Raw genomic sequence first — 27,406 nt, 5'->3', positions numbered from 1 at the left:
GTAAAATAATACTCAACCTTTTTCATAGATCCATTCAATGAAGCTTAAAACTACTTTCCTTTCAGAAAGGAAAAGCGCTTCATAACCAACAGCTTCCTGAATTCACATGTGCTGTCCTGCTTTTGTGAGCCTGAACTGTACATGTTTCATAACCTTTCAATCTGGACAACATTAGTTGGGTTGGGAGTACAAAGTAACCATGCATTGAAGTCTCTGGGTGGGGGCGGTAGGGCAAAGGAAAAGGCAGAAATGGCGAAAATTAAATTAAGTCAGTAACCTGGAACTTGGGGAAATTATGTGTTTTGCTAAATTTATCTGAGAGGCAGAAAGAGGGGGGAAAAAATCTCCCATCTGCAGGTTCACTCCTCAAATGCTCACAACTGATCTGAGTCAGGTCTGAAGCCAGGACCCCAGGAACTTAATCTGAGTCTCCTATGTGGGTGTCAAGGACCCAGCTACTTGGGTCATCACCTGCTCCCTCACAGGGTGTGCACAGCAGGAAGCCGGAATGGGGAGAGGAGCTGGGACACAAGCTCAGGCACTCTGGTAAGGGCTGCAGGCTCCCAAACAGCATCTAAACTGTTAGGCAACTGCCCTCCTGGGAGTTATCTTTTTCCAAAAATGGCATTTATGATTTAAAAGAAAGATACACCCTAGAGAAGAAACAGCCCAACAAATGAGCAGAAGAACGTAAACACTATCTTGTGCCTGGAGGAACAACCGCTCTTACTGTTAGTACACTTTCTATGGGTTTGGTGCAGAAGTGCATGTACTAAAACAGCTCCGATTACTGCGAGTTCATCCCCGGACTCACGGACCAACTAGACAGGAGCTGCTACGCTAGCGTCCGTCTCCCCTCTGGCCTGTGAGAGGCGGAGTCCTTCTGATTTAAATAACTGTTTCTTGCTGGAGCCAACCCACGGTGCAAACACGGGCTCGCCTTCCTTCCACCATAAATTCCTCAAAAGCAATCTTGTTCCAGGGCAGCCGGTTCTAAATCAAAAGGTAGCTTTCATTTCCTTTGACTAACTCGGTTTCATCTTTAACTATCATCCTCAGCACAGGTTTTAAATTGATACTGAATTGGGTAACTAAGTGGAAATAAATTAGTAGTAGATGCTGGCTATAAAACAAAGCCAAGAATTGAGTTGCTCTCTCTCTCTCTCTTTTTTTTTTTTAAGTGCTCTGTTCTAATGGCTCTACTCAATAATAAATATTTCTCCCCAGAACTTTTACGCTAGTGTTCATTTTCTTCTTTTTTGTGGGGGGAGGGTGCGGGGTCCCTTTTTCTTGTCACAACTAAAAATGGAAAAATCAGGGCCAGTGATGTGGCACAGTGAGCTAAGCCACCACTTGGGACCAGCCTCCCACATCAGAGTGTCAGCTCGTGTCCTGGCTGTTCTTCCAACCCAGCTTCCTGCTAATGTGCCTGGAAAGGCGGCAGATGACGGCCCAAGCCCTGGGGCCCCTGCCACCCAAGATGGAGTTCCTGGCTTCAGGCTGGCCCAGCCTTGGTTGTTGAAAGTATTTGGAGAGTGAACCAGAGGAAGGAAGCTTGCTCGCTCTCGCGCGCTCTCTCTCTCTCTCTCTCTCTCTCTCTCTCTCCCCCTTTCCTTGTCATTTTGCCTTTCAAATAAATCTTTAAAATGCAAAAACCAGCCCACAGAAGAAAAGATTCTCTCAAATTCCAAAGGCAGCAAGGGCCAATGAGAAAACTGAACCAGTCCACTCACTGCTCGGTTTACCAACAGCTCTGCAAACTGAGGACACAGTCCTGATGGCCTAGTTCTCCCCAGGGGTGGGGGGAACAGCCCACGTGTGTGCCCCAGTGGGCATTGGTTCCAACAGCAAAATGAAGGAAACCAGTCCACTACCCTTTAAGGAAGAGACAGCTACACAGTGTGTTCTGATGATGGTGCAATGAACGGACAGCGTGTCAAAGGACGCACTAGACCGATACACTCCAACAGGGAGTGAGTCTCCAGAACACTGGGCGTGATGGCAGAGCCACGCAGCCGTCCGCCCACATCCACACTCCCCCGCTTGGCAAAGAACTCTGCCTGCATCGCGCATCTCCTCACCCGCTCCTTCCAGCTGTGCCAGTGTACCGCTCCAGCCTCACCTAAGAGACAATCGTTGCTGTTTCCATTCTTTGGTCCTGCCCGATGACTAGAACAGTCATGACCAGGCTGACTTAGGAAGCCCCACGTCAGACAGTGGCACCACTGTCGGCCTGGTCCCTGGATGACGCATCGGCACACAGTAGCCCAACAACTGAGACTACATATCCTGGATTACCACAAGGTAGAAGCTTTCTCTAAAGACTAATTACCGGCCGGCGCCGTGGCTTAACAGGCTAATCCTCCACCTTGCGGCGCCGGCACACCAGGTTCTAGCCCCGGTTGGGGTGCCGGATTCTATCCCGGTTGCCCGCCTTCCAGCCCAGCTCTCTGCTATGGCCCGGGAAGGCAGTGGAGGATGGCCCAAGTCCTTGAGCCCTGCACCCGCATGGGAGACCAGGAGAAGTACCTGGCTCCTGGCTTCGGATCAGCGAGATGCACCGGCCGCAGCGGCCATTGGAGGGTGAACCAACGGCAAAAGGGAAGACCTTTCTCTCTGTCTCTCTCACTATCCATTCTGTTAAAAAAAAAAAAAAAAAAAAAAGACTAATTACCGTGGGGTTTCTTACTGTAGAGACTTGGTCTTATGCCCCAATCTAGAAACATGGCTACGTCAATACAGCTTGTATGTGATACTATAAGGAGTCTTCAAAAACTTCCTGTTCTTGGGAAAGACAGATCAACCTCCCAGCAGTGATTACCGAGGTGTGAATGAGATGGGAGGGGCGGGGGGGAAGGAGATAAACCGTAACCTTGGCTGTGGCTTTTCATTTATGAAAGCATATTCACGTATTACTCATAATTGAAAATGAGGACATCTATAGGATTTCACGGTGTGAGGCTCCATCCCATTCTTCCTCTAAACTTTGCATTAGGCTTGTATTTTGATTCTAACGAAATTCCACAGACATCTCCCACAAAGTGTAAAAGAAAATGATGATCCACATAAAACTGTCATGGAGAAAGGTATGAAGCAGACACTGTTTGCCTGCCACTCACGCTCTGCAGGAGGGAGCAGAGCAACTGGCTGGCACAGAAACAGGACTCCCTCCCCGTGGAGCGAGGTCCAGTCCCCCATTCTCCGGCCAGCTGGCGTCAGCCTGCACAGTGCACCTCCATCCAAGTGCCCCGGAACCTGGGAGCAGCCCCGCTCCTCAGATCAGCAGTGGCCGCTGGGCGGGGCCGGGCTTTGGGGTGAGGGACTAAGGGTGCCCTGGCTCTTCCCCAGGGCTGTGTGGCATAGAGTAGCTCTTCCTCTCTCCCAGCTGCGGTTTCTGGCAGGGAAAAATCGGGACCCTGCATGGTCTGCATCTGAGCTCCAAGTCCTCAGCTGCAAGGTTCTAAGGATAAACTCCCAGTTTTTCTTCGTATGATGATTTGAGTCATTTCATTAAGAGAAAGGTGTTTAATTGTGGATGAAGTTTCTTTACGTCATCTTATGAATGGCCGCAAAAGAGATTTTCATTTCGTTTTTTAAAACTTTTACAGGGACAGGCGCTGTGACACAGTGGGTTAAAGCCCCGGCATCCCATATAGGTGCTAGCTCTAGTCCCGGCTGCTTCTCTTCCTATCCAGCTCTCTGCTATGGCCTGGGATAGCAGAAGATGGCCCAAGTCCTTGAGCCCCTGCACCCACGTGGGAGACCCAGAAGAGGCTCCTGGCTCCTGGCTTCGGATCGGCGTGGCTCTGGCCGTTGCGGCCATCTGGGGGAGTGCACCAGAGGATGGAAGACCTGTCTCTATGTCTCTTTCTCTGTAACTCTTTTAAATAAATAAGTACATCTTTATAAAATTTTTTTAAAGATTTATTTTATTTATTTGAAAGGCAGAGTTACAGGGAGGATTACAAGAAGGGGGGGGGCAGAGAGAGAGAGAAAGGGAGGGAGGGAGGGAGAATCTTCCATCTGCTGATTTACTCCTCAAGTGATTGCAATAGCCAAGGCTGGGCCAGGCTGAAGCCAGGGGTCTCTGAACTCCACCCAGGTCTGCCATGTGGGTGGCAGGGGCCATCTTCCGCTGCTTTCCCAGGCATATCAGCAAGGAGCTGGATGTGAAGTAGAGAAGTCAAGACTTGAACTAGCGCTCATAAGGGACGCTGGCATCACAGGCAGCTTAAACCCACTGCACCACAGTGTCCAGCCCTGACATTTTCATTTCCAAATCTCATTCCTTTCCTAAGGAGTATACATGCATGATTGCATTCTGCATTTCCAAAATGCCCTTTGTTTTATAAAAAGCCCTGTGAGAATGTAAGACATGCTTAAGACGCTTCAGGAAATTAAGAAAAAAAAATTCTACCTTTGATAGTTCTCATCTTTACCAGACTCACTTAGTCCTATTAAATTCTCCAACCAGCAAGAACGACTCTTTCAGATACCATATCCTGATTGCATTAACCCTTCATCCTAAGTTTATTGACGTCCTCAGGTTGTGCTTCTAACAGCTGGGTTAAAGCCAGACTCCCGGAATTTAAGCAGCACCCCAGGGACTGGCTCCCAGCCCCTTACCAGGTCTCCCCACCTAGAATCACTTTATGAACGAGAGGGGAACTTTAACATTGGGGGGAAACCCTGGATGGCTGCTCTGAAATCTCCTGGGTGTGGGAACAGGATAGGAACAGGAGAAAACTACCTTTAAAACAAGACCTGTGAACCCTAATTACAGGGCCTTTGAACAGCAAAGAAGCTGGGCGGTTGTTTGCCGTGATTTTAAAATCAATTCCACACCCAAGCACATTGTTTTCCATTTAAAACTTCAGAAATGGACAATGAAGGACTGTCAGCTGCTGCAGGAGTTGGCTGCTTTTGTTTCTGGCCCCAGGCCTGCTACAAAGGGCACAGCTCTGGCCCCAGTGGAGCTGGACACAAACCCAGCTGCCCCTCCGAGCACGTCCCCCACCCAGCTCCCTGGTCCATACTTGTGACTTCTTACTACCCTGCAGGGCCCTGGAGAGCAGAACAGAGGAACACACGACACACGGAAAGCACTCGTCAGCAACCTGGTCCATTCTTAGCAGTCACTTTTCTCTTCACAGATTTATTTGAAAGGCAGAGCATGGGGGGTGGGGAGAGAATCTTCCAATTGCTGGTTCCCTTCCCAAATGCCTCCAACAGCCAGCTCTGAACGAGGCCGAAGCCAGGACTCCATCCAGGTCTCCCATGTGGATGGCAGGGGCCCAAGCACTTTGGGCCATCCTCTGCTGCTTCCCTAGCCACATTAACAGGGAGCGGATGGGCGGCAGGGCAGCCGGGACTTGACCCGAGCAGTGGTTCAACCCACTGTGCACAATGCCACTCTCACAAACAGCCACTCTCATGCTTGCCAACACACAGCTCCTTTGTTATTAGTGATTATGTAAGTAATAATCACTAATATTATTAGTTATTACTTATGTATACGCTTATGTGAGCAAAATTCTTCCAATTTCTTAAAACATCTTCCCACATAGAAGCTAGATGCCTGGTTGACACAAACGGTATCTCCAGCTGGGCTGTGCTCCTGTGAGTGCCTGGCACTCGTGCCACAGGGGAGGCCAAGGAGCTTTCATTGGGGCCCTCTGCCCAGAGGCCCCTGGGAGCCAGTCACCCACCAGGGCCCCTCACGGGACGAGGATGCCTTACAGGGGAGCTTCAGGGTGAAATATCACAGGAGGAAAGATGTCTGAAGGATCCATTCAGAGGGAAAAGTTTCAACAAAACCAGGAGCCAGAGGGAAAACTAAAACCGGAGTGGGAAGAGAAGAGGTGCTCCTGCCTGGCACAGGTGCAGGACGACGGCTTTAGGGGACCTGGACGTCCTCCTGGAGGAGAACTGACCTCTACCCGTCCCGCGCCAGAAAGGCTCTCGTGAGCAACCCCGGGCCAAGCTGCATCGGAATCGTGAGAGCCGCCTCCAGAATGAGAACACGGCTAATTACATCTTCTCTTTTGAAGGTAGAGTACCTTTTATGGCGGCCCCGGGACAGCCGTGTGCCCGGCAGGGAGCCCCAGGTTCCGTGCTGTATGAGGTGTGAGAAATGAAACTTTATGTGCATACAAATTTAGATTTTTAAAATATTTTCGCTAGGGGCATAAATAAATGGAAACAAGACCACTGGGGTTTCAGAGAATGAGAATACAGACTGTGATTTTTGTCTTAAATTTTAGTAGAGTACCCAATACCTAAGGAGTAAATACTCCAGCGAGTCACCAAAAGTCACACTTCAGTTTTTAACTTCACACTTTTTATATAATTTAACTGTTTTGTCCAAGGGAGGAGAGAAAATTGTAGGTATTTAAGTAAAAGAAAGGAGGACAACGTATGAGCAAAGGAAAGACCGTGTCTTTCTCTTTATGATAGAGCCTTTACAGATAAATACTAAAAACACACAAATCCAATTTTCATAAATATAAAAACTTTTAACAATATCATCACGGGGCAACAACATTGGCCCCACAATGGGATATTTAAATTTTTTTTTTATTTATGAAGCCATCACTTGTGATGCCAGCATCCCATACGGCACTGGCTCAAGTCCTGGCTGCTCCACTTCTACACCAGCTTCCTGCTAACGCAGCTGAGAAAAGCAGCAAAGATGGCCCAGTGCTCGGGCCCCTGCCACATGCATGGCAGACCTGGATGAAGCTCCTGGCTCCTGGGTTTGGCCTGGCCCAGCCCTGCCCTTGTGGCCACCTGGGGAATGAATCAGCAAATGGAAGATCTCTGTCTCTCCCTCTGTCTCTGTAACTCTGACTTGCAAATAAATAAGTAAATCTTTAATATATACATTCATGTGTGCACACACACACACACACACCCATCATGGCCATTTTTAAAAATCCTCCATAGTGATTTCCTCATTATGAAAATGTTGACACAACTACAGCAAGCCTGGGTTTTATCAGAAAGACCCATGGATCCATCACTCAGCATATACCATTGATATTCTGTTCTGCTTGTTTAGCACATACGGACCCATCCATCCGCACATCATCCATCTTGCGGCTTTCTGTGTTTCAACATACATTGCAGATATTTCCCTGCTGCTATCATCAAGAGTTCAGTATTTGAGTTTCCACATAAAACTGACCTGCAACAGTAATCTAAGATGGGCTGAGTCTCGACAAATGTGTAGGGCATGTTATCAAAGTCCCTATCAAAACAAGAAACGTGATTTACTTGAGAGCTGCTTCATGCCTCTTCCCAGGCGATCCATCAGGAGAGCCCCACTCAGATCACTCTCCGACTCCGGGACCTCACAACATGCAGTCAGTACAGCCCGCACTCTTTCGTGGAAGGTTTCATTCACGCTATGTAAGTCTGGGGATCCATGCAAGGGGATGCGTGTACCAACTCCTGCTTTTTATTGTTGAGCAGTGTCCACTGTGTGAAGATGCCACAGACTCTCTCTTCATCTGCTGCTGGACACAGGCTGCTTTCCAGGTTTGGACCACCACAAATAAAGCTGCTGTGAACAATGGTGCTGGCTGTTGTTGGTTTTCATTTGTCTTGGTTGGATAAATATCTAAGAACAGGGATACTGGGTCATACAGAGGTGCATGTGTAATTTTACTGAAAAAAAAAAAAACTTCCATAGAATTTTTCCAAAACAGCTGCATCATTTGGTACTCCCACTATCAATGTGAGAATTTTATATTCCCACTAAAATCTGAGAATTACAGATGCTCCATATCTCACCAATATTTAGTGTGGCCAGTCTTTTTGCTTGCATTTAATCTGATGCGTGTGTAGGGACAACTCACTGTGAGCTGTTTTTGTTTTTGTTTTTGTTTTTGTTTTGTTATGTGAGAGGCAGACACACAGCGCCCACCCAGGGTCCACTCTACAAATGCCCGCCATGGTTGGGACTGGGCCAGGCTGAAGCTGGGGATTCAATCCCTGCCCACGGGTGGCAGGGACCCAATTACTTGAGCCATCACCCCTGCCTCCCACAGTTTGGCATTAACACGAAGATGGAGTCAGGAACCAAGAGTTAGGGAACAAACACAGGTACCCCAATATGGGACACGGGTATCTTAACTGCTATGCCATATGCCCCTACCCACCACTGCTCACTGTGTGGATTTTTTTAGATTTATTTATTTTATTTGAAAGCAGAGTTACAGAAAGACAGAGGCAGAGAGAGAGAGAGGGAAAAGTCTTCCATCCACTGGTTCACTCCCCAAATGGAACCACCAGAGCTGAGCCGATCCGAAACCAGGAGCTTCTTCCAGGTCTCCCACGTGGGTGCAGGGACCCAAGCACCTGGGCCACCTACCACTGCTTTCCTAGGCCATAGCAGAGAGATAGATCAGAAGTGGAGCAGCTGGATCTTGAACCAGCATCCATATGGGATGCCAGTGCCACCGGCAGACGCTCAGCCCACTGTGCCACAGTGCCAGCCCCTACTGATTGGCTTTTTAACTGTACTTTTTTACGCTGTCTGTTCAGTGGTTACTCAGGATTACAATACACCTCCCTAAATTCTTAATGCTCATTCTGTCACACACATCACATGGATTGCAGGAATGCCGCACTCATAGGTCCCACTGACCACCTCTTTGCTGTCCATTATGCTGTGGTTTTCATGTGTATTTCATGAACTCATGCAAGTCTATGAAAGAGGAAGTTATAAATGTTGCTTTGGGCAGGCATGCACGCATGTGCGCACACACACACATACACACACACACGCGCGCGCGCTGAGTATCCCAAAATGTCTCAGGGACTTCACCAGTGAAGCAGCCCTAATCCAAAAATCCAAAATGCTTCAGATCCAAAGCTCTTGGAGCACCAAGTCAGCACTCAAAAAGTTTCAGAGGATTTTCAGTTTCAGAATGTCTGATGAGAGATACTCAAAGTGCATATATTTTTTTAATTAGGTAGAAAATAGTATTTCAAATCCACCCAGTTATTCACGCAGACTGGTCTTCTCCCCGAGGACCCAAGCTTCCCTCCGGTACATTTCCTTCCACATTTCTCTCCAGCAGCACTGCACTATGACGAATCACCTCCGTGTTCTTTTATCTGAAAATGGATCGTGCCTTGGTTGTTGAAGCATATATGTTTTCTTGAGCAAAGACGAGCTTCTTTTCTTTAAAGTACTTAGAAATACTGTTCCATTCTCTCTGGCCTCCGTGATGTCAATAAGCTACTGGACATCCAGGCTGCTCCCCGGGCACGCATTTCCCAGCTGGCTTCCGGTGTTTCCCTCCTGTCTTGGGTCTCTGGCAGTTTGAATGCAATGTGCCTGGGTGTGCTTTCATCACACCTCGGCTTCTCCAACCTGTAACTGTAAGTCTCCGGACAAACTGGGGAAACATCTGGCCATTATTTCTCCAATGTTTTTTTCTTCTTCTTTCTCTCTTCTGGAAGTCCACCTCCATGTATACAAGACATTCTGACACTACCCCAGAGGACCCTGAGGGTTTGCTTGCTTTCTCAGATCAGGTAATTATCACTACTCTACTCTCAAGTTCATGGGGCATGAGAGCATGAATGACATAATTGCATTCACTATGAGGATCTGTGAAGGGTTACTGTGAACTAGAAATACGTAGTTCCAATTTTCAAAGGAAATTATGCTAACTAGAGATGCCAAATCCCAGCAGAAATTCAAAGGAATGCGGACACTCCTACTGCTGAGCACCTACTGAATAAACAAGGTCAGGAGCTGCATGGCACTTTCACATATGTGACTGTGTCTAATCCGGCTCACACCCTGTTGATACAGGCAGCACGGTCCATGTTTTACAGGTCATGGTACAGAGGAAAAACAAGAGATCTGTCCCCCTAGTAAGCTCAAGATCTAGGTCTTTAACTTAGGACTCCCATTATAGCTCATTCTACCATAGCATCTCATTTTTTAAAAATCAAAAGAATCACCAAGAATTAGACATGCCAGCTAACTTGATTTCCTCTGTAACAGGCTTACTATTATGTAGTTGTTAGACGTATGGGGGACTACAGTAGATTACAATTTCCACAAAGCATCTGCATCTGTTGTAAGTAATACAGTATTAGGGACTAGGAATTAAGGCTCTAAAGAGACACTCTTAAACTGCTTCTACCACTCCCTCTTGTTGCAACCACAGCCAAGCCGTTTAAATTGTCTAAGCAATAGCTCCCCCACTCTTTAGAATGAGAACTATAATGGTACCTATCTCACAGGGATCTGGTAGACCGACCAGAGGAAATGTGCATAATGCATTCAGCACCGTGCCTCCATGCAGTGAGTGCTGAATTGCCATTTGCTATCATTATTAAGGCGTGACATCCCTGTGGGCAAAAGAGGAACTACTGTGGACATTTGCATGATGATGATGAAATCATACAAAATACATACAACAGTGCAAATAATATTAACCAATTATTAACCCATCTTGTTCAACTTCCGTTGGTGCCTGCTTTTATCTTACAATTTTCCAATTCGGTCCTGGAAAAAGAAATATTGTCATGGGGGTCACTAAAGAATTATACAAAACTGCTGACCCAGAAAGAAACATGCTTATTTTTTATAATAGGAAAACACTAGCAAGGACAGGAATGCATTCATGAGGGATCAGTTAAATAAATTCTGGTCAGACCATATGCACCTAATAACAGACATGGTTTTTAACACACCACGTGATTGCCTGGGAAAATCCTTGTTTAACCTACAATATAAGTGCAACTTTGCAAATGTTGTGTAGGAAGAAGACAGACTAGAAGGAAATACACCAAAAAATTTGCAGGTGGTGGTGTTACAGAGGAGTTGACGTCCTTATTACCTTCTGCTATCTCTCTACATTTTCTACAGCTTATAAGAATTTCTTACAATGGAAAAAATGTTTTCAGAAAACAAACCTATGTAGTTTTATATGTCCTGCCTGGCCTTCCATCAATGTGCTTAGTTCTTCTAACATAAAGCTTTGATCCCCAAAATAAGGATGTGAGAAAAATGTTCAGCTACTGTTCAAGGAAAAGACGATATGGGGACAAGGAGGCCACAGCAACTATCTTCCAATATCTTAACAAATATCGTGGCAACCTTTTGGGATACAGCTGAATGTTTTCTAATTGGACTTGTGGTCAGATTCCTGCTTTGGAATGGATGGGCTGGTAAGGACCCGTTCTGGGAGGAAGAGCTGTCCTAAGATGGCTGGAACGGGCTGCATGAAGCAGCAAGAGCTCAACAAACCTGTGTTACCTGAACAACAGGCACGGAATGGCTCAGTACCTGGTGCTCAGACACACGCACGGCACAGAGTGCAACTGCATGGTCCAGCGGGACCAGCCTTCCAGGCCCTCCCCAGGTTCGAGAACACTCTGGTACATGCTGTCATTCTGGTACATGTCAAATCTCTCATCCAGTGCCAATTATGGCAACACTGCATTGGACACATCTAGTCTGGCCCACGACCATTCTCCAGGTCTCAACATAAGAAGTAGGAAGGCCCAGGAATCTACTGGGCAGTTGGGAGACACATTTTGTAGAAATGAGAAGGGAAGGGAAGAAAGTAAAACCTAAAATAAAAGCCGCAGCAGACATTTTAATTGAGCTTCTGAAAAAACAGTAAATCCTTTTAAGAAAAGCTCCACATCAGAGCTTCTCAAACCTGGTGTGCAGCTTCTGAGTTTCTTCTCATGGTTGACACAGAATGTTAAATAAATGAAACTACATTTCATTTAAGCTTAGAAAAGAGGCCACAGGGTATTTTCAGAAGTAGGAAGACGACAAACAGAAACTCCAGGCAAGCAGGGAGGAGGCCACCACTTGCACAAATCCTCCTCCTCTGTTCCCTGCAGGTCTGATCCTCACTGGCTCCTGGGCAAATTCTACACTCCCTGTGCTATCAAGCCAAGCAAGTTTAATGAAAATTTCAACGTCAGCAATGCTAGCCAAGACCTCATCCGAGACAACTCCCTTCCCTGCCCCACTGTCCCTCACCTCCTTGCCCTCCCTGGGTGCTTGGAAGGGTCCTGGGAGCCAAGGGGCATTTTCCACCAGAGCTGTGTTCTTCACTCCTCCCACAGTCCAGGTGTCTGCACTGGAAGCGATTCGGGCAGAGATTTTTCTCTTCTTAGACTTCACTCTACTCCAAGTGGGGATATCTGAGCACCCATATGGACGATCACCACCTCCCCAATACAGCAGCCACTTAGCTGAGGGGCACGGGACCCATCAGATTCTCCCTGGGTTCCAGAAGAGCTACCATCACTCAGTGCTCACTACTGGAGGCAGGGGGAGCCAACGGCTCTGGGTGATGCTGATTGTTATGTGTGATACACATCTGTGAACTTCTTAAAAAATATTTATTTATTTATTTATTTATTTGAAAGGTACAGTACCAGACAGTGAGAAAGAAAGGCAGAGAGAAGGGTCTTTCTTCCGCCGGTTTGCTCCCTAAATGGCCTCAACATCCGGAGCTGTGCCGATCCGAAGCCAGGAGCGAGGAGCTTCTTCTGGGTCTCCCACATGGGTTCAGGTGCCCAAGGACTTGGGCCATCTTCCACTGCTTTCCCAGGCCATAGCAGAGAGCTGGATTGGAAGAGAAGCAGCCAGGACTAGGACCAGTGCCCATATGGGACGTGAGCACCTACTGCGCCACAGCACTGGCCCTGTTTATGCATCTAATAGCTTCCACCTGACAAGTAACAGCCAGGGAAACAGAGTGTGTCCATCCCACTGGGACTGAACAGCACCTACAGGAGGCAGAAAGAATTCATCTTGGTAACATGTAAAACTGAATCCCCATCGTCTGAAGTGCTTCTGAGAACCAAGCAGGGCACAGGAAGAAATGATCCAGCCCACCAGGCAGGCAGCCACTAAAACTGTGGCACAGCAAGTTAACACTGGCATCCCACACTGGAATACCAGTTCAAGTCCCAGCTGCTCTCCTTCTGATCCAGCTCCCTGCTAATTCACCTGGTAAGGCAGTGGAAGATGGCCCAAGTGCTTGGGCCCCTGCCACCCAGGTGAGAAACACACATGAAGATCCTGGCTCCTAGCTTCTGCCTAGCTCAGCCCTAGACATTGTGGCTGTTTGGGAAGTGAACCAGAAGAGGAAAGCTCGCTCTCTCTCTCTCCCTCTTTCTCTCTCCCTACCTCTCTCTCTCTCCTTCTCTCTCTCTCTCCCTTCTTGTCATTCTGTTTTTCAAATAAATAAAATATTTAGAAGTAAATAACTGTCCTCAAGTTAGCTTGACCCAAGTGTCTGAGTTGGAAAGACACGGGGCAACGTGTTGCCCAGTGACCTTGACACCAATACCCTGCAGAACCTGGATGCTGGGAAGGCTCCTGAGGCCCGCTTATGCAGGGGGCTCCGTGTTACTTCATTTGAAAAGGAGCTGTAGTGTTTAAGACACAATGAAGACACGGATCTCATAGCACCCTCTCACCTTACAGCTGAGGAAGCAGGCTCCGAGGGGCTGGGGAACTGGCCCCACGTCCCACAGCTGGAGTGTCAAAAGGACACAGACGCAGGCCACAGTCTAAGGTTTCTTGCTTGTTAGCGCTGCCACCCTACCGTGCAGTTTCATTTTTAGGTAAATTCTGTCCCCACGTATCATCAGATTTTAAACTGGGAAAGCCACATGAGTGTCCAGGTAACCTCTGGGGCCAAAGGCCAAAGAGAGAGGTAAGGACAGGCCTTGCCATAATTCCTCCCTCCCCCCTCGTCTCCTCACCCTCCCCACATCCTGAGAAAATCCTTCTCTGCCAGGCAATGACTTCATGGTTTTTCCCTCTCACTAATTTGAATACTCTTGTGGGAGAGCCAAACAAAAATGAAAATGATGAATGACTCCTTGTGCAATGCAGGAAAAATGTGCACTGGGGATGTCCGAGTGCCGGAATCCCCCTCGTGCAGAAAACAGAGCAGAGACAGGCGCTTCGCAGCCCAGCGCACGTCGGGCCCAGCGGGGAGTGTGCAAAAGCTGTTACAGGGGCAGGTGACAGCAAATCAGCCCCCACCTCCACAGCAGGTAAGTGTGTCACTCGAAACAAAACAAAACCAAGTCAGGAGAAATGGAAACGGTGCGGAGGGACTTAACAAGTAGGAAGCAAAATATATGCTTGATTCAGAACTGTTTTACACTTGTTTTTAAACCCAGAGCCCAGCCTCTTATCTCCAAACCACATGTCCACAGGCGAGCAAGGGGCCTTGCTTGAGTTATCATAAACACTAAATTCTAAGGATGCAAACCCCCACACAGCTTTCTCATGATACACGTTTTTCCACGAAAACCTCTGAAGATACCTCATATGCATGGATTTCCTTTTTTTTTTTTTTGCAGTACAATTAACTTACAACTTTCCAAGAACTTATTAAAGCATTCTCATATCTAAAAAGTTTCTGCTTAGAAATCAATGTTTTCAGATGGTGTTGAACCATCCATGTCACACAGTTCTTAGAGCATCAGAACCCTGGGTCAGATTATCAGTCTTCATTTTTATAACCCCCAAGGAAGTGGCTATGGGCATTCCCAGTGAGGCAAAAGTACCTGTGTCAGTCGGCAGGTGAAGAGGAGACCAAACCAGCACTTGCTGACCACCCACTCATGCCAGAAGCTACGCAAAGTGTTTTCCAGGGCACTCTGCCCTCTGTCTGACCTGCTCAACACAAGGGGCAGGACCATGAGTGGCCATCGCTATGGCCTGTCATCTGAACATGAGGAGTCCTGGAACTCACCCCAGGCCAGAGGCAGGCCTGGTGAGGGGAGGGGGGCTTCAGGGACACTCATGCTGGGTACTCCAAGGCGTGCAGACAACACTGCTACTGAGGACTCACTGCTGTGCACTCCGTGGCCTGGACTGAGACAGTCCCAGCCAGCAGAGGATGCGGCTCGCTCCTCTAAACCACAGTCGACACTCTTGGCTCTTTCCCGAAGACGAATCTGAGCCCAGGGAAAAGGATCAGGGAGGCCCCTGTCACCGTCTTCACTGATTGCCCTTTCTAATCCCACCCTTGCTTTATTGCCTTTTGTGGTCTTTTATCGCTTGCTTAAATATAACGTGGCATCTGACAAAATGAGCAACAAACACAGCACCCAGTCAGCCATCTTGCAGAGCACTAACTATCCGAGACGGCAAGCTGATGTGTTTCTGACAGGCACGGAAGGCCTAGGGTCTCAAGGAAGATGTGGGTAACACACAAGACTTATCCAAGGGCCTGTGAAAATGATCTAACAGTTGAAGATTTGGCTCTTTCAAAGTGACTGTGAATTACCTGTGAAAATGATAGATAAAGTGTTAAGACTGATGGAGGAAGTCTAATGAACAAAAGAGCTCACTCCACATATTTTAAGGGAAACTCGAACATGGACAGTCAACAATGTTTTCCCATCTTGCAAGAAAAGCTGGACTGAAAGAACACATTTTTGGCCAAATGGTAACCAGCAACGAACCATCATGTCTCTGGTATGATAAGGAGAAAAAAATAAGTCAAAATTTTCAACAAAAACTCTACCCCAAGAAGATGCATTATCACAATCCTGCATGCAAACCATGTCTGTCCACTCTTGAAGGTAAAGATTAAAAAGAAAAACAGAACAGCACCCAAGTTTAAACAATAGTGATTTGATGGACACTAGCTACATTCTAAGAGCCTTGTGGATGTATTTCAAGGTAGCTTCATCCTACCTGGTGAGGAAGGACCCCCCCATGCCTGCTCTGTTTCCCACCGGGCCCCAGAGCCTAGCACAATGACCTCCTCACAGGTGATGCCCTAGAGAAATTAGCTGAGTGACTGGACCTCAAAAAAAGAAAAAGCAGGCCATTTCCAGCTACCTGGCACAGACAAGGAAATAGAAGCGTGAAGCGTTAAGTCATTTGCCCAAGGTTACTCATTTATTAAATGATGGAAATGAGAGTATAACCCAGGGCAGGAGGATCCCATCTCAAGATCTAAGGATCAAGGCCGGCGCCGTGGCTTAACAGGCTAATCCTCCGCCGTATGGCGCCGGCACACCAGGTTCTAGCCCCGGTTGGGGTGCCGGATTCTATCCCGGTTGCCCCCCTTCCAGGCCAGCTCTCTGCTATGGCCTGGGAAGGCAGTGGAGGATGGCCCAAATCCTTGGGCCCTGCACCCCATGGGAGACCAGGAGAAGTACCTGGCTCCTGGCTTCAGATCAGCGCGATGCGCCAGCCACAGCGGCCATTGGAGGGTAAACCAACGGCAAAAAGGAAGACCTTTCTCTCTGTCCCTCTCTCTCACTATCCACTCTGCCTGTCCAAAAAACAAAAAAAAAAGATCCTTTAAAAAAAAAAAAAGATCTAAGGATCAGGTCAAACCCAGGTATCCTACGAAAGTAATGTAAAATCAATGCCCCACAAGCAATTATGCAATCTCTGTAGGTATTCCCCTACTACATTATATACTTCTTTTTCTAGAAGCCTTACACACCAAGACTGCCACCACTGAGAACACTCAGACGATTGTGCTGTGGGCCTGGAAGAGAGTCGACATACTCTGGGCACAGGAGAGCCCACACACAGCTAAGCAGCTTTCCCACGCCTGCCCTCTCCTGAAGGAGACCATGTTCATCCAGCTCAGGGCTCCACTCACGCTCCTCTTCAGCACAGTAACACCCAGGAGTTATATACTAAATATACAATAATATACAGAAATATACAATAAATGATGTTCAAGTGCAATGCCCCTCCTTCAGTTTGTATGTTGCAATCCTCACCCCCAAGGTCATGGTTCTAGGAGGTTGGAGTCCCAGGGAGGTGAACAGGTCAGAAAGGTGGGGCCCCCATGAATGGGATTTGTGTCCCTATCTCTAAGGACCCCAGAGAGCTGTCCTGTCCTCTTTCCACATGATGATACCACAGGAAGGTGGCAGTCTGCAACCCAGACAAGGTCCCTCACCAGAATCCGGTCATGTTGGTAGCACATTGATCTGGGACCCAGCCTCCAGGAATTTGTTTCTCATCAAATTCAGAAATTGAGAAACACGTTCTTGTTTAGGAACAACAGGTTTAGGTAGATGCCACTCTACCACAGCAACCCAACCTGAGCCATTAATGTTGAAAAACTGCCAAAGTTCAGTCCTGATGAAAAACCCCCTAAACAGAACACATTGTCAGCATCACAAAATGGTAGGCATCCCAATAAATCTACCCTACTTACAAATCAGTTACAGCGGTCAGTGCCGTGGTGTTGTGGGTTAAGCCACCGCCAACAATGCAGGCATACCATTTGCGTGCTAGTTAAAGTCCCGACTGCTCTACTTCCAATCCACCTCCCTGCTCATGTGATTGTGAGAACAGCAGATGGCCCAAGTGCTTGAGCCCCTGCAACCCACATGGGAGACCTTTAATGGAGTTCCAGGCTCCTTGCTTCAGCCTGGCCCAGCCTTGGCCATTGTGGTCATTTAGGGAGTGATCCAATGAAAGGAAAATTTCTCTCTGTCTCTCCCTCTCTCTTAGTAACTCTGCAATTCAAAAAAATAAAAATAAAAATAAACTTTAAAAAAATCAGTTACAAAATGTAAAACTTAAACATCCTGACATACTAAAAATTAATGTTAGGAAGCATCTCTAAAAAAAAACGAATAAACCACTAAATAACTCAACTTCAGGAACTTGGCATGTGAAAGGTTAACTTATTCAGGTGTGGAATTGGAACAACAACAGAAAAAAAAAAAAATGATGGAGAACCTGCCAGAATAATCCTTCAGTCCCGACTGCTGCCAAAGTCAAAGCATAGACTTATATTCTAAACTTTAATTTAGAAGTAAACATTAAAATGAAGGGAAAATTCTCCAATAATTTTCACTTTTAAAGTACCAAATTGGCCCATAAAAAAAACTCAGGCTAATTATTCCAAAGCAATCAACTTCTTAAAAACCCTTTATTTCACAATTACGTTAATATCCCATTAATTTGGGACACTTACCAATGTATTTATTCTTTGCTCATTACCTACATGCACATTAAGAGTACACCAATAACACAATACAGGCATTAATATGTAAAACATCAACAAAAGCCATCTGGAAAGCTAATGAATAATCAAGGGATTTCAAATTAAACTACAGAATTTTCCCTTAGAATCTTTAGGACAACACTGTCAAGTTCAATCTATTCACTTCGCCTCCAGAATCAATTTTTCAAACTTTATGACAGCTCTAATCGCTTCCACCTGTGCCTTGAGCTTGACTCTTGACTGGCATGCTACCAGCCAGGGTGGAAATGTAGACAAAGACCCCTATTAGGATCCGGCTGTTTCTCTACTGTGAGGTCACTCAGCCATTAAATTAGTTCCAGCCCAGTTTCTGTCCTCAGACCTTGGCTTCAGGGGAGGAGGGTGCAGAGTAGATAGACTGAGTCCATGGAGCAGAATCAGAAGGGAAGAGAACGTGGAGAGGTGTTTGGGACCAACCAGACCTGCACGTATAGGGCTGGGAGGCTGGGGTCAGCCCCGATTATGGAATTAAAACATTACCTGTCCTAAAGGATGGTGACCATCGTCCCCAGTGCAATCCTCCCCCCAGCCCCACCAACTTTAAAGACCACCTAAGGGAACGTTGTGTCCTTTGCTTGTACAAAGCCGACTGTCTCAGCTAACAAGGCGCTGAGCGCGAGCTTTTCAGCCCTCACCATGAGACAGAGGTCAGTCGATGGCAGCTCTGACCTGCGAGCACCACTGGGTCAAAGGAAATGAGTGAAGGTACCTGGGGGACATCTAGTGGGCCGATGCCCATGACCTCACAGCTGAGGACAGCAAGGTCCTGGCAGGGGTTGCGGCCAAGGTCACAGAGCTCATTTGTGATAAAGTCTTGGCTCTTGCGTTTTCTCTACTAGACTGTGAGCTTCATGACATCAGGAACAAGCCCAAAACACAGGACCTACACAAAACACCCTGACCATTCTGCCTCTCTCCATCCATCATGTGGTCTGCTAGCCCACTTCCTTCCTGCCCAAACCCCCAGGACGCAGACCAAGAACAGCGTGCACAACTTTGGGAAGTATACCATCACCTGGACCTGCCACTGCAAATGCCACACGAGGATGGTGCCTCACCCACGGGTGTGCCTTCAGTGCCCACACGGTGTCTGCATATGGAGGTGCTCCTCAGACGCTGAGCCCATGAAGTGATGAGGGCAAATATAAGCCTGAAAAATCAAAGAACTTTGGGACCGGTGCTGTGGCATAGCAGGCTAAGCCTCCGCCTACGGTGCTGCCATCCCATATGGGTGCTGGTTCTAATCCCGGCTGCTCCTCTTCTGATCCAGTTCTCTGTTTATGGCCTGGGAAAGCAGTAGAAGATGGCCCAAGTCCTTGGGCCCCTGCACACACATGGGAGATCTAGAAGAAGCTCCTGGCTCCTGGCTTCAGATTGGCTCAGCTCCAGCTGTTGTGGCCATTTGGGGAGTGCACCAGTACTGTCTCTCTGTCTCTCCCTCTCTCTGTCAAATAAGTAAATAAATCTTTAAAAAAAAAATCCAGGGACTTAAATGATAAAGAAGTAACTTATCTAGTAAGGAAACCTAAATTATTCTTTACGAATAAAGCAACAGCCAGCCTTTGGCCAGGTTGTTCATGGTGCACAAGCATGTAGGGGAATCTTTTTTATTTTATTTTTTTTGTTTTTTTGACAGGCAGAGTGGACAGTGAGAGAGTGAGACAGAAAGAAAGGTCTTCCTTTTCTGTTGGTTCACCCCACAACGGCCGCCACGGCCAGCACGCTGTGGCCAGCACACCGCACTGATCTGAAGCCAGGAGCCAGGTGCTTCTCCTGGTTTCCCATGCGGGCGCAGGCCTCCACTGCACTCCCGGGCCATAGCAGAGAGCTGGCCTGGAAGAGGAGCAACCGGGACAGAATCTGGCGCCCTGGCCAGGGCTAGAACCCAGTGTGCCAGCGCCGCAGGCAGAGGATTAGCCTATTGAGCCGCAGCGCCGGCCTCAAGGGAATCAACTTAACAAGCTGGTGTTCACATGTTCTCCATGGTGTATGGTTTACACAGAAGTTGTTTCAAAATCTCATAGAGGCTTGGTATAAGTCAGTCAAAACAGACACTCTAGGGGCAGGAGTTTTGTGCTGTGGTTAAGTCACCATGTGGGACAACTTCATCCCACATGACAGTGCCTGGTTAGAGTTCTGGCTCCTCCTCTTCTGGCCCACTTCCTGTTGATGCACATCCCAGGAGGCAGCAGATGATGGCTTAAGTACTTGGCCCTCTGCCACTCACATGGGAGACCCAGAATGAGTCCCAGTCCTGGCTGCTACGGTCATTTGGGGAGTGAACCAACAGATGGAAAATCTTTCTCTGTTGCCATCTGTCCGCCTTTCAGATAAAATGAAAATAAATTTTAAAAAAAATTTAAAGTAGACACTAGAAGTCTATAAAAAGTGATTTTAAACTAATACAATGACTCTGTTACCCCAAGCTCTCATACTCTTGGCCTTGCCTCACACTGTCCCCACAAGTGAAGGCTCAGCCATTGCCTCTCTGGAGATTAACAGTATGGGTGCCTTCCCCGTAGCAAGGAGGGATTCACGGCAGCTGTTCACATGTCCTTGTCTAGGTCCCACAACTCCACCAACAGCTCACATGGGACGCAGTGAGAACTGAACTGAACCCACGCCCTTGGGTGGGTTCTAGACTGTGAGCTTCATGACATCAGGAACAAGCCCGAAACACAGGACCTACACAAAACACCCTGACCATTCTGCCTCTCTCCATCCATCATGTGGTCTGCTAGCCACATGATGATCAAAATCACCTCTTCCGACCAGAGGGCCAAGAGGAACAGCCGCGCCAGCCACCAGGAGCAACAGCTGCCGCTCACGTGGCTTTCACTTCTCGAGAGGAGCCCTGATTGTGTTGTCAGCAAGCACCCCACAGTTCCCTCCATCTTCCCTTCCCCTCCATGGAATCACTGACACAACAGGAGCAGAGGGGTGGGGGCTCACAGCTTCAGGAAAACGAGCCTGCTGTTGCACCCCGAGATCAGACGAGAGGTGGCAACTTCTCCATCAGCAGCGCGGTAGTTCGGCTGGGTGTGCAGTCAAAGGAGAAAATGCGATGTCCACCAAAATACTCATCAGAAGAGAAAGTTCTAGACCTTCCCAAGGCTTACGACAATGCAAGAAAAAAGCCTCTAATGACCATGAATAAGCAGTAAAACAAAACCAGTGTTACGAGTCAAATGAGCGTCCTCAGCCGTGATTTTGAATCTTACAGGCCTCAATGTGGGTACTACTTGGAGTCTCCAGCTGTTTTCTTAGTGGTCTGAAAAACTGAAAGCACTTGCCTTTGACAGGGCCTTGTAACTGCCCTCAATGCCAGCCTTCCAATACTCTCCAGGAAGTGACAGCTCGTTTTCAGTTGGATTCATGGATGCCAATTCTAAGACCACATTTACTTCCTAGCCTTTTTTTGCAGGTAGCTGTGGTCATCTGACAAGGTCCTGGCCAGGGGATATAAGCTCAAGGTCACGTGCAACTTTCGAAGAGAGTCCATCAGGGATGGGAGGTCAGCCACCTTACTCCCTCCTCCTGCTTGCTGGCTGACATGAGAACATAAACATGAGGGTTGTCTTGGACCACAAGCTCAGGGTGTACAGCAACACAGCTAGGTCCCTGGGTGGCCCATCTCACTTACAAGCCAGAGAAACAAACTTCAATCCTGTTTAAGCTCATTTTATTTGGGGATATGTGTCTCACAGAGCAGAGCCTCATCCTAACTGACAGGTATCTAATCCTGGAAACAGATACCTGAATGGGGTGTGCTTAATCTTCTACCTGTGCACACCATCACCAGGGACCAAAGATGCAGCCCGACAAGGAGGATCTGGACCGCGGCAGTTGGCAAGGACTCGGGTCCCAGAGGCTCACTGGCAACTGCAGTCAGGCAGTGAACAGCACAGCTTGTGATCAAGCCTGGGCCTTCTGGGCCTTCGGCAGTAGACCAGGTGCCTCCTTTGTCCCATGGTATAGCGTACATGGGAGAAGTAGCTCCCACGCTCTATAGGAAAACTACTATTGCAATTTACCACACATCTCAAAATAACCAGAGCTGAAGAGCCGGAAGGCTCCTTACACTCAGAACGATAATATCTGAGGAGGTGGAAATGATAATTCCCCTGATTTGATCATTGTACATTAACTACATGTATTGAATGATAATACTGTGCCCCATAAATGAGTACAAATATTATTTGTCAATGATTTAAAACTAGAGCTAACCAGCTTCAAGAAGGTAGCAAAGAAAACAGATTGAATAAGAAAGAAGCCCTGCAGACTACTGGTAATTAAAATTGGGGTCACGGCTGCACCTGCAGCCGCAGCAGGAGATGAGACAGGGACTGCACCGCACAGAGCCGTGCAGTCCTTGGTGAAGGCCCCTGACCTCACACCCAGGGCCACTGCTTCCCTCAGCACAAGGGAAGGGGATGGCAGAGCACTGAGGCCCCTGTAAGACGGGAGTTTTGAGGCGGAAACATTCTGTCGAGCCAAGATCTCAGAGGCAAACAGACCAGCGGTCGAGGGACTTTTCGACAGACTGACGTGACCACAGACACCATAAGGCTGGTGATAAAAAGCTGGACTGTGCAGGCCCCAAGCCCTTCCAGAAAAGCAAGTGTCAGAAGTCCATCCTCTCCAGCATCCATCTCAGATGTCACACAGGGAAGACTCGCCCCAAAGGCAAAGCCAGGACCCACAGAATACCAGGCCAGAGAGCTCTTCTTGGAGGGCAGAACCAGGGCTGCCCGAAAGGTGACCAGGGACCACATCAACCACCCCTGCAGGAGGCCTCCAGGATCCACGGTCCTCCTTTCCACCAGGGCAGCACCACAGTACATGGGAGTGCTGGGGACAGAGGATGTATCTGCCTTAACACACATACTGCCAGACCTCCATAAGCCATGTCCAACCCTGAGAGACTATCCATGCCCAGCGCTGCTCTGACCAGAAGAAAGTCAACCAGTAGGAAACCAGGCTGAAGGTGCCTTGCTTGAAAAAGGGTGAGTTTTCTGTGATGGGGAAGATAGACGCACATGGGTATTTGGGAGGGTAGCAGAAATTACTAGTCATTCTACATAATTGTCCCCATCCCTCAGGATTTGAGCTCTCAAATTGAGCAAAAACAAGTCCCCCTTTTTATATTGGGGGCGGGGACAAAAAAGAAATTTAAAAAACCTTTTAATAAAGAGCTACATCTAATTTCAACCTTACTTCAGGAAAGAGCAGCTGATCACCACAGAGTGGTAAATATGAGAGAGAACTAGGAATTGAGAGGCAGGCACTTGGCATAGCAGTGGAACCACTGGTGAGAGTGCCTGGTCCAAGCCTGGCTCGGCTCTCCACTCCAGCCTCCTGCTAGTGCACACCCTGAGAAGCAGCAGGTTATGGCCAAGTAGTTGGGTCCCAGCCTCTCACCTAGGAGACCTGGATTGAGTTCCCAGCTCCTGGCTTCTGTCTAGCCCAGCCCCAATTATTATAGGTATTTGGAAAATAATGGATAAGGAGCTTTCTGCCTTATCTCTGCCTCTTTAATTAATTAAATATAAATTTAAAAATAGGAATTGAATGAACATGGGCCATGGTTTTGAAAATTCTTCTTGCCTGTTAGTCCATCAAAAAAAAAAAAAAAAAACCCACATTTTTTTAGAATAAATATTCAGAAACTACACAATTCCAGGTACAGCAAACCCTGCTTCCTGGCGCTCTAAGCATTGGTGTGATGTAACCATTTGACTCTGTCTGTGAAAGACCAGGAAGCATGAAAAGATGACGCATGGAACTGGTGGACTTGTGTGGAGCTCTAACAGCAGTGTCTAGAAGAGAAGTCTTCTCGGGCACATTAGCTGTTAGTAACACCAACCGCAGACGGTGCTTCTACAAGGAGAGTACACGTAGGATCAAATGTGATAGAAGCATTAGAAACAGTTGGGGGTTTATTCTCGGAATGCGACCATCCGTGTATTTCATTTACCTACCTCATGGTCTCTCTGTAGACCACTGCGAGTCCTGACACCAAGGTGACTTCCCCAAAGACTTTCCTCTAAAAATGCAGGCCGCCCTCCAGGCGCGTCTTGGGTGAGGGACTTCACCTCAGTGTTAAGAAGGGACCCACGGGAAGAGTGGGCGAAGGGCTCACATGGAAAGTCAGGGCCAGCACCAACTGCTAACTCAGAACCCGCTGTGCACCAAGCACAGAGATTAATAATAGTCAAACTCACCTCACTCTCTGTGCCATGCAGAGACCAGACAAGAAGAGAAAAGAGGAGATTCCTAAATGCCTTTTGTAAGAATAAGAAGTCTCAATCCTACAGAAAGGCCCATCCCGGTCAGTGCCCAGCTCAGCGTACACAGCTTCAATGCACAGCTCTCACAGACCCAAGGCGTTTAAAGCAGCGTTACCGTTTGTAAGTTCAATACTTTTAAAACTCATTTATATTCAGGGGTATGAAAGCAGTGCACTGACACAGGCAGGACAGTGTGCAATGGAGCCCAAGCATCTGACGACACCCGGGAGCCTGCCCCCACCCCAGCCCTGGCAGGACACTTGTCACTCTCTCAGCCAGGCACCGCCCACAGCCCAGGCACAGTGACCAAGCTTCCAGTGCTTCGTGGTCACCCTGACAGTGACCGTTTCTCACGACTGTCCACACAAACCGTGAAAATGGTCTGGGAGCGCCCAGAGTTCTGACCTTCCAAAACCTTTCGTGAAATGTCACGTCTGAGTTTGTGCACAGGAACCATAATTACCGTGAGCTGCCCCTCCTGTCTGACCGCGCCTTCGCTCAGGGGACAGAGGATTATCACAGCTGTTCCATCTGCAGGAACAGGCTTTTTCCTTCTCGACTGGGGATGGCAAGTTGTGGAGAGGGAGGGAGCGGGAGAAGTAGGGACACGGGTGGGAGGAGAAGTTCCTATGGCAACACAAATGAACACAGCCAACAGGAATTATGAACATGGCTGTGGTCCCCTTTACCACTGTCCGCTCTGCTAATGCTAGACGAGCGCTGTTTCTATGTACCAGTCACATACCAGAACTGCCACTCCCAGGGCCAGGTGTGAGAGGCAAGAAAATACTAACGTTATCTCAGCCTTTTATGCTAACATGTTATCAAATTCTAGAAATCATTATTAAGGTCAAAGGCTAAAAGACTTCCATACATTAATTTGTACATTCTGTCTAATCATGCAGACTCATGGGAAAATACTTCAGAAATTGTGAATCCAGTTATTTTGGCAACTTCTGTCTTTAAATTGTGTTCTCGCTTTGAGAGACGATGCTTTCCTTATTCCCTCTGTATAACCCAACTTCTTAAACTAAAATACGTAATATTCTTACTAATTAGAGAATTAAACTTCATCTTTTTTTATGGTTAACCTTTAATCCAAATCCACCAGACAGAAGAAATAAAAAGGAAAACTTGTAATCAGAGTAAATTTCAAACATTGTACTGGGATGACAAAGTGCTTAAGAAAGGTATGGGCTAGGGACATTTCAAAACCCAAAGTTCCAGCTTACTCTATTAACATACCCATGTATCATTCAAATTTGCTTTTCTAATGCCCCTCCTGGGAAAACATCCTAAATTACGTGTTCAGCAATTGTTGCAACAGCACAAAAAGTAAACGATAACCAGAGTAACGATGCTACCCCTTAAATTTACTTTTCCAGAATGTTCTTTTTCCTAAAGACAGTCTGAAAGGTCTGGTTAAATCAGAAAGCAAGACTCAAGGCAAAATACTTCCTGTTTGGTAAAACAGAAATCTTTGAAGAAAAACTTGACTTAACTTCTCTTCCTAACGTTTTAACTCAGCAAGGACAGGAGAATGATACAAACAGGTGTGTTAAAGTATATTACCCTACACTCCTACCCCTCTACCCACCCCAACTGTTTAGAGAGAAGAATCAGTATAACAAAGTTCTCTGAGCAGGTGCCTCAGAGGTCCGATCAGAACTCACCCGTCCAGGAGACTCATTGTCGTGGGGGTCACTTCCGCAAACAGAATTGTTTTTCCAAGTCGCCGAGTCTGCAGATTTTCTCGATAGATCTCAAAGTCAAAATTTTCTGACGAGAAGGCCTCCGTATCGGTGACCACGGGTATACAAGACGGGGTTATTTCCATGTCAGATGTGTAGGATGAAACGAATTTAAGGGACAGTTTGCTGGACTTGATTATTCCTTCAGGATCCATGTGCCTCTCCAGCCACTTCATCAGGGGAGCCCGGATGTCCTGTGTTGTCAATGAAAAGGTTGTAGGTTAGCATTTCATTAGGTGACGGTAGCTTTCTCTTAAAATGTCATTTTGGCAATGTTAAATACTTCCTAATTCGTGAACCAACAAAAGCTCGATTGACATAATCTGTACACCTTAACTATTACACAACATGGTAATAAACATCCTAGGTGCCATGGTCTGAACGTCTGCCCTCCAGAATTCACGCACTGGAAACTTAATCGCCAAAGTCCTTTGTTGATGGTATTTGGATGGTGACTGGGTCATGGGGACTCTGCCCTCATGAACGAATTAGGCCATTCATGGATTAACGGATTGATGGGTTATTGAGCAAGTGGGTTCCTTATTACAAGTAGATCTGTAACAAAAGCCAGTTTAGGGGAAGGTGCTGTGGCCTAGCAGGTTAGGCCACCATGGGTAACGCTGGCATCCCATATCAGAGTGTCACTTCAAGTTCCGGCTGCTCTGCTCTGACCCAGCTCCTTGTTAATGCACCTAGGAAGGCAGGAGATGATGGCCCCTGTCACCCATGTGGGAGACCTGGAGAGAGGCCTGCCTCCTGGGAAAGCAGCATTCTGGGAAATAAACCAGTGAATAGACAGTCTCGATCTCTCTCCTTCCCTCCCTCTCCTTCTCTCCGTGTGTGTGTGTGTGTGTATGGTTGTGTGTCACTCTGATTTTCAAATGGTAAATTAATTAATTTTTTTTAAAGCCAGGGGGCCAGTGCTATGGTGTAGCAGGTTAAGCCTTTGCCTGCGGCACCAGCATCCCATATAGGTGCCAGTTTGTGCCCCGGCTGATCCCCTTCCAAGCCAGCTCCCTGCTAATGGCCTGGGAAAGCAGTGGAGGACAGCCCAAGTACTTGGGGCCCTGCACCCATGTGGGAGATCTGGAAGAAGCTCCTGGCTCCTGAATTCAGACTGGCCCAGCTCCAGCCATTATGGCCATTTGAAGAGTAAAACAGCGGGTGGAAGCCCTCAATCTCAATCAATCAATCTCTCTCTCTCTCTCTCCCTCCCCTCCCTCCCTATCTCTATAACTCTGCCTCTCAAATAAATAAAAATTCAAAAAATCTTTTTAAAAAAAAAAAGCCAGCCTGGTCCTCTCTCCCGCGTCCCCTT

At 47.5% G+C, this 27,406-nt stretch overlaps 1 protein-coding gene across 2 annotated transcripts in view; it reads right to left on the bottom strand.

Moving 5' to 3' along the window:
* The window catches only part of HLCS (holocarboxylase synthetase), a 208,805-nt gene that overhangs the window by 115,362 nt on the left and 66,037 nt on the right, over positions 1 to 27,406 (bottom strand). For both annotated transcript variants that reach the window (XM_062205215.1, XM_062205205.1), the window contains exon 6: positions 26,011 to 26,282. In XM_062205215.1, coding sequence (XP_062061199.1) covers positions 26,011 to 26,282 — 272 coding nt within the window. The remainder of the gene's footprint in view (positions 1 to 26,010; positions 26,283 to 27,406) is intronic.

This window comes from Lepus europaeus, chromosome 2, assembly GCF_033115175.1.
Source record: "Lepus europaeus isolate LE1 chromosome 2, mLepTim1.pri, whole genome shotgun sequence".
In the NCBI taxonomy this organism is placed as follows: domain Eukaryota; kingdom Metazoa; phylum Chordata; class Mammalia; order Lagomorpha; family Leporidae; genus Lepus; species Lepus europaeus.
Note: the sequence above shows the minus strand (reverse complement) of the source record. Positions and strands in the feature narration are given on the sequence as shown.